The sequence below is a fragment of the Alligator sinensis genome, unplaced genomic scaffold (assembly GCF_000455745.1).
Source record: "Alligator sinensis unplaced genomic scaffold, ASM45574v1 scaffold1261_1, whole genome shotgun sequence".
Classification (NCBI taxonomy): Eukaryota; Metazoa; Chordata; order Crocodylia; family Alligatoridae; genus Alligator; species Alligator sinensis.
The window spans coordinates 640410-647999 of record NW_005842789.1 but is presented as its reverse complement, the minus strand read 5'-3'; the positions used below and the strand labels follow the sequence as shown (position 1 = coordinate 647999).

At 54.4% G+C, this 7590-nt stretch overlaps 1 protein-coding gene across 1 annotated transcript in view; it reads left to right on the top strand.

Annotated features, from left to right (window-relative positions):
* The first annotated feature begins 6 nt into the window (after positions 1-6).
* Positions 7-7590, top strand: part of ARHGAP23 (Rho GTPase activating protein 23) — a 145322-nt gene continuing 137738 nt past the window's right edge. The window contains exon 1 of the mRNA XM_025191117.1: positions 7-24. Coding sequence (XP_025046902.1) covers positions 16-24 — 9 coding nt within the window. The 5' untranslated portion in view covers positions 7-15. The remainder of the gene's footprint in view (positions 25-7590) is intronic.

Sequence of the window (7590 nt, the reverse complement as noted above, 5' to 3'; positions counted from 1 at the left end):
CAGTGAGGGCGCGGCATGGAGCAGGTAGGAGGCGACGGTGGGGATGCTCAGGGCAGGGGGTGCCCGGCCCTGTGCCTGCGGTGGGGTCAGCGCTGTGTGCAGGGTTCCCGGCTGGCTCCGTGCATGGGCGAGGTCCAGGGCTCTGTCTGGGGTGGGGTGGGGTCCGGGCAGGGTGTGAGCTCCGGGGGGGCTCATAAGACACGAGAGCCCCCCTGTCAGATTTGAAAATCATAATCTGGGGGGTCTCCAATGTTATTAGGGTATCATGATGGGCCGCCCAATTTTTTTTGCAGACCGCCCCCCCAAGAGTCGACGTGTAATTCGGACTCTGTGCCTGGGGTGGGGTCCCTGGCTCTGTGCAAAGGGGCGAGGGCTGGGGGCTGCGATCCCTGCCTTGCCCAGCAGATGCAGGGTGAGGGTGGCGCGGAGCTGTGTGCACAGGGTGGGGCCAGGGGCTCTGGGCTGCAGCGCAGGGGCGGCGGAGGGCACAGACTTCTGGCTGTGCCACCTGGAAGGGGGAGGGAAGGGGGAGCCATGGGGGGAAGGACCTTCCTTTCTGCTGGGTACCTTCTCCTGTTGTGGGAGGAGAAGTGGGGCAGGAGCTGTAGATTGATGCTACAGGGTTGGGAGAAAAGCACAGTTGCTCCTCGCGTGGAGAGGGGTGGGGTGGGGGGCTGGTAGTGGGGGTCCAGGCGGGCGACATGGGGAGAGGCAGAGTGTGGAGGGGCTGCATGGGGAGAGGGGGATGGAGGAGGTCCTGGGGGGGGTGCTGAGGATGAGCAGGTGGGAGGGAAAACAGGGTGGGTCATGGCTCCCTCCTTTGGAGGCTGGAGAGCGCAGGGGGGCTTGGAGGAAGCAGCAGGGTGGAAGGGGAACCCCTCCCTGGGAAGGGAGGCAGGAGGGATGGGGTTACCCAGAGGCAGGCTTGGCTCATGTACACCGGTGGGCACTTCCTTCACTGCTTACCCACCCAGGTCCTGACTTTGGGGCCATCTCCCCCCTCCCTCCCCTACCTTGAGTCCAGGTGTCACTGTGCCTCTGGCAGGGGCACCTTGCTGGGTTGCACACAAGGGCTGGACAGCATCACAGAGCAGCTCGGCCACAATGGATGCTTCTCTGGGCTGGTGTTTGTGGTCTGCGAGTGCTGAGGGGCCAGGATGCTCAAGGGATGGAGGAGCGAGCTGACATGTTTATCACAGCTGTTCTTCCCAGGCTCACACAGTGAGCTGCAGAAGCCAGGTACACAGCTGGGAGTTTAGGCTGGAGGGTCTGTGCAGTACCCAGGAAAGCATCCTGCCAAGGTGCTCCAGTATGGGGAGTGTTTCATCAGTGACGACTTGCAGGCATCTGCTGTGGGAACAGATCAGGCAGAGACACCCACTGTCTATATACCTGCCTGTACCGACAGACGGAGACCCTGGTAATCTATAGATGCATGCACTACCATTGGACAGGGACCCTCACAATCTATACACCCATAGTGTAAGGGACTCTCTCTAACCCTTACAATCTACACACCTGCTGCTAGGATTCGACAGAGACCCTGTGTTATATCCACCCACAGCCATTAGACAGAGACCCTTGGCATATGTACACCCACCGCTACCATTTGAGAGACACTCGTAGCACTCGCACACAGGCACATTCACTCCGGTTAAAGACCCTCATAATCAACACCCCCTCCCCCATAACCATTAGGCAGAGACCCTTGTGATCTATATACTGACTGCAGCCATTAGACAGAGCCCCTCGTTATCTGCATACACACGCCCATTACACAGTGATACTCATCATACACACACTCGTGGCTGCTGGCACGGAGGTGCACAAAATGCAAACAGACACATGTATATGAAAGAGACACTAATCATATGCTCGCCTGCCCACACCCGTGCACATGCTCTTGTTAGCTCCATTCTCTGGTCCTTCATTAACATCATGAGCTTTACAACTCTGGCCAGCGCCTAAAAGATGCAGGCTCCAAGATTCTGTGTCCCCTGCAGGTTGGACCCTCCTACTCTGTCTTCAGATCCCCTGTGGGCCTGGGCGGCATCTTAGTGTGTGGTGCATTCCCACCTAATGCCCTGCTACCCTTCTCCTGGCTGTGTCAGACACTGCTTTTCGTCGCCTGCTTCAAGGATTCAGAGTCTCCAACTCCCCAGTTATTTGAAGAAGTTTCTTGTCTGTGATACAACAGAAGACAGTCCCTCTCTGTCCTATCTTACTTTTTGACCCATTGTGGGCACTGTCTTTCTTGGTGGGGCTGGGACTATGTCCCTGGTTCGCAGCCACTGAGTCTGCATGCAGCAAGAGCTGAGCTCCTCCTTTGCTGACAGTGAAATGCCTGCTGGGATGGTGGCCCTGGGCTGGGGTGAGTGGGGAGGAGGCCAATTGGTTGTTTCCAGCAGTTTGTGAGGGAGGTGTTGGTTTGGAGTCTCCAGGGGCTCTCCTTTGTTTTGCAAGGATTTGTTTGTTTTGCTGGGTGGGAAGCGACAGGTGTGCAGACCTGTATTGGAAGGTGCCCCTCTGCACTGCTGTGCCATCTTTGCCCTGTTAGAAAGGGACCTATCCATTTGCACTCACATGCTGCCACACATGCATCCCTGGGAGAAGCTGACCCTTCTGCTTGTGTGCACACACAATCCCAGCAGAGGAAAGAGATCTGCTAAATGTCTTGCATGCATGTGTGTGCATGTGTGCCTGTGTGTGCGTGCATGCACCCCCCCCAATGGGAAAGACATGTTCCAGATTGTGTGCACAGACCCCCCACTCCCACTGAAAAAAGAGTCACCAAATCACACACACAAGCACACTGCCCCCCACCGCAACCCTGGTGAAGAGACCCTCAGAAACACACACTCCCCCTTTGTCCCCATCCCCAGTGGACAGCTTCTCTCTGGACAGCCATGTGTTCTTTGAACTCACCTTCAGGATTACACCCATGTAGGCACCCCCATTGGATGGAGACCTGGCCATCTGCACCCAACCCCTTCTCTGTTCTCCATACCAAGTGGCACATGCTGTCCCTGGTGGTGCCCTGTTTTGGGCTGGTGTTCAGTCTGCCTCTTACTGGTTATGCTGGATGAGGCAGGATGTGGAAGGAGATGGAGAATTTTTCCAAGCAGCTGTGTGGGGCAAGTAGTCCTTCTCCTTGGCCAAAGTCACTGCAGTGCTGTCCCCTGGGGTGGCCTGGGGTGGAGAGCACACTTCTTTTTCCATTGCAAGCTGAACACTTGGCTGTGGAGTCTGAAAGAGGGGCTTGGGGATGTGGGGCTTCTGCAGATAAGGGTTGGTGGGGAATAGTGGCTGCCACCATTTTGTAGCAATGATGTGGGGTGGTGGGGTGGGATGGGAGAGGATCTGGACCTCTGAGGAGTCTCTGTCTGTCTCACCATTAAGCCCAGCGGGGCGAGAAGCAGCTGCCCTTGGGAGCCAGGCTTAGTGCGAGGCTTGGTGCTGGGGATGGCTGGGGGTGGGGAGGGATCTTTGGCTGGTTGCCTGTCTGGCAGGGAGGGCGGTGTTAGCAAGACAGGAAGGTGCCAGCGCTTGTTTGTGAGTGTGGCTAGGGTGATGAGGTAGCTTTTATCAGCCTCTCCCATTGCTTGGGAGACGCTGCTTTGGCCAGGGAATGCTTAATGCCATCAGAATAAGCTGCAATGGGAGAGTGAGAGAAATGAAAGGCAGAGCCCCCTGCAAGCTCCCACCCTGAATCCAACAGGCAGAGCCTCTCTGGCACTTCTCCCCCAGATCCAGAAGGCACAGTCCTCTGCCACCCCTGTACCCAGAACCCAGTCCCCCAAACCCAAAGGCAGCTGTCTTCAAATTCTGTCCCACAAAGTTCAGCTCTTCTCCACCACTCCTCTCCCACCTAGCACATCCTGAATGATCCAGGAGATGTACATCCAGAACAGCTTGTGCTGCCTTCCTTCTCTGGAGGCTTTGCAGATTCTGGGAGAGAGGCAAGGGGTTCCCCCGGGACTGGGGCAAGGACAGCAGTACGATCTTTATGGCTGTGTGTGCTGAGCATGTCTCATCACCGAGTCAGACCTCAGGCACCTGCCTGAAGATGGGCTGAGGCAGTGATTGATTCTTTGGGAGACTGACGAGCTGCTCTGGATTTGCTTCTGGGTAACTGGGAGCAGAATCCAGCTCAGAACCTGTTGATCTCAGTCTGATGCCCACTCTTGCTCCTCTGCAGTGGAAATGATGCTGCCTTGGAGTCCTGGGAGCTCCTACCTGAGAGTCTCAAACCACTTCTGGTTTAAACTGGGCTTTTGAGAGAGGCTAAGGGAGCCCCCGCACATAAAGCATATTCTGATGGTTAGGCTTCTTAGAAAATCTTAGCTCCATGCCATTCAGCATTGCTGTGAGATTGCTCAGCATGTTATTACAGGTGGGGAAACTGAAGCACAGGAGAGAAAATGTCTTGCCCAGGGACATCAAGTAGGGTAGTGTCAGATTGGTACCCAGGACCCTGGTGTTCCTATCATGTTTTATAACCACCAAACCTCTTTCAGAGGAAAAGGAAGTGCTTTGTGACTTCTGGGCATTTTGTGAGAAGAAACGGGGCCACTAAGAAACAGGTAAGCTCTTCAGGGCAAGGTCTGTCCCGTCATCAGTGTTTGTACAGCACTCAGCACTGTGGGTCCTGCTCCATGAACAGGGGTTTCAGGTGTTACCATAGTCCGTTGTATAATGAGTTGGCTGGATAGCAGTAAAGTAGCCTGCCAATGAGGTGAGGGGCAGCAAGGTAAGGCCCCCAAGGGAAGACTGGACCCATCTGCTAGGAAGTCACCATCCCATGAGATGTTCCTGGCCTGCTGTCAAGGAGAGACTGGCGGTAACAGCCTCAGGGGAGGTGCAGCCTTGTGGGTCTTTGCTGTATCTCTAGCATCTCTGATGCGTTAGGAGCCCTTGCCCTTCCAAGTCCTCCGTGGTCATAGCTGTCAGTTTGCTGCTGCCACAGGCAATCAGTTGGTTGTTCTGCTCCTGTGTGATGGTGATGGTGAGAGTATTGACATGATGGAGCTGTGGTGCTGAGCAGCCCGGCCCCAAATGACCGACACCAGTCTGCAGCCTGCCAGCCAGCCTTCCTCATCTGCTCTGTCTGTCATCTTAGTTCACATTTATCTTGCAATAGTGACTGGAGGTGAAACAGGCTGAGCCCCCATTGTGCTTGGTGCTGCACAAAAGTGTCTCAAATAGATCCTCTCTCTCTCTCCCTTTTCAGCCAAATTTCTTCCCCTTCCTAGCCTACCTGCTGGCTCTGTGTGTATTATCAGAACCACTTCCCCAACCACTGAAATGCAGCCACCCCTGGGCTGCAACATGGCACCTATTTAGGAGCAGCATGGATCAAAGAGCAGTCTTAGCATTGGGGTTTAGGGTCCACTGGGCTCTGTGTATTCTGTGGCATCTATGGACCAAATTTTGTGGTAATGGTTTCTTTATGGCATCTTTGTGAAACCATCTTTGCTCCCTTCCCTTTTGACACACCCGCCCAGCTGTGGCTTAAGGTGGAAATAACCTGCAAGTGGGCAGCTTGCTGAGGGTTGTTTTGGGCAGTGGGTTTTCTAGTCACTGCCTATTTCCCTGGGCCTCCATGGCCACAAGCCAGTCTGCACAGTCCAGCTTAGCAACTCCTTCCAGGCCTTGGTCAAGCAGCTCATCCTTCCAAATTCCCAGGGCTTTGATTGCTCTGGGCTCTACCCAGCCAGCACTGCTGGCAGCGCCCCAGCTCCCTGGCCGTAAAATGGACTCTTTCTATCTGAGGTACTTATCTGGCTCCCATTACTGTGGTAGCTGAGCACCTCTTAATCTTTAATGTCTTTATCCTGACAACCCCCCAGGGAGGCAGGGATATAGCATCAGCATTATTACAGATGGGGAAATGAAGGCTGGAGAGGCTAAGAGACTTGCCCAGGGCCATACGGAGCATCTGTGGTAGAGCAGGAATGTGAACCCAGGTCTCCCTCATCCAGCCCTGCTGTTAGATTTCTTCCAAGGTTTACCTTCGTCAGTTAAACAGTTGTTAGAAAGGGCAACTTTCCGATGCTGTGCCTGTTAGTTTAGATATGTTTTGGAAAACTCCCCTTTTTATCCTGGTGAAGGTAAAAGCAGGGGGATGTGTGTGTTGGAAGGCCTGTAAGTGCGGAGTTAGAACACGGCCATGACTAATGAGGAGGTGTGTGCACACACATGTGCTGGGGGAAGTGTGTGTGTGTACTTCACGTGTCTATTTTCTGGCACGAGAACCATTTGTGAGTGTGTGGATGGGTCAGGCAGGGCAAGTGGAGGTAGGGGGTTGTGTATGAGTTCGCAAATACGTGATTTGAGAGAATCCAGATGAGCTGATCTCGCAGCCCCTGAAACCTTCCCCCAGACTCCAGCAGTGCTCCCTCATCTAGTGAGTCCCTGGTACCCAAAGGCCCCTGGTGCTGCCCATGCAGCTCTGGCTTCTATAGAAATCCCTGCTCCTGGCCCAACCTTTCCAGTCCCTTCCTGCTTCAGCACCAGAGCTTCCCCAGGCCCCCTGCTGCTTCCTCTGCAAGTGGGAGAGTGTCCCAGGGACCAGGTCTCAATGTGGGGAAAAAAAAATACCTCTCAGTCACCCAGCTGCATTGCAGAGCTGCTTCCAATTGAGTGGCCCTGGGTGCCTTCCCCCTTTGTCCTGATTGGTTGCAACTCTTCTGGAACAGGCCGTGTTAATTTTAGGCTGTGATATAAAACAGGTTGGCATGTGGTTTAGAGCTCTGATTGGCTGGGAGGGCGGTGTATTATCCTATAATATAACCCTGGGAAGCTGGTGGATGGGGTGAGTGTTGGATAGTGGCCATGCCTGCTTGTTGTCTCTTGCTAATAATTGAAATGGCTGATGGCAGCCCAGGAATAGCTCCGGGGCTGTTGGCTGCATGGGAGAGGAAAGGCATTCCAGGGGCTCCTTCCTGCTTGGTTCCTTGCAGAATCTCCCCCCCATCCATGTGGGAATGTGCTGTCACTATAGCACTGAAATGCATTCATTCAGAAATCTTCTTCCTCAACTGTGATTCCCCCCACCCTGCTTTTGGTCAAGCAGCTGGGCTCGGCCTTTCATTCTCAGTCTGTCTATCCTGGCGTTGGGTGGGAAGGGGGTGAAATGCTCTTGCCTTTTGGACCCCCCCCTGCCACCTATGATGCATCTTTCATACGGAGGACCTTGATTCTGTGCCTTTTAAGAGGCTGCTGTGCTGGCTTATGACTGTCCCCTGGTCTGGGCTTGTCCGCAGGGCTTTCTCTTGTTTATATGTGTTTCCCATAGCCACCAATGCAGACTTGGCAGGGCTCACAGGGACAGGAGGGAGGGGCGCTGTAACCCTTTTGTTGCTGCACAGCCTGACTCAAAATGGCTCTGGGGCCACACCCTGCCTGGGTCTGCTTCTTTTAGATCAAATGATCTAAATGCAGAAAGGGCTTCTCACTCTGGGCCTGATCCTGCCATGCGCTTACCCATGCGCTTCACTTTAAGCACACAAGACTTCTCTTCGATGTCAGTTCTTGCTACGAGCAGGGCTGGAGCTCTGCACCCTGCAGGATTGAACCCACTGACACAGG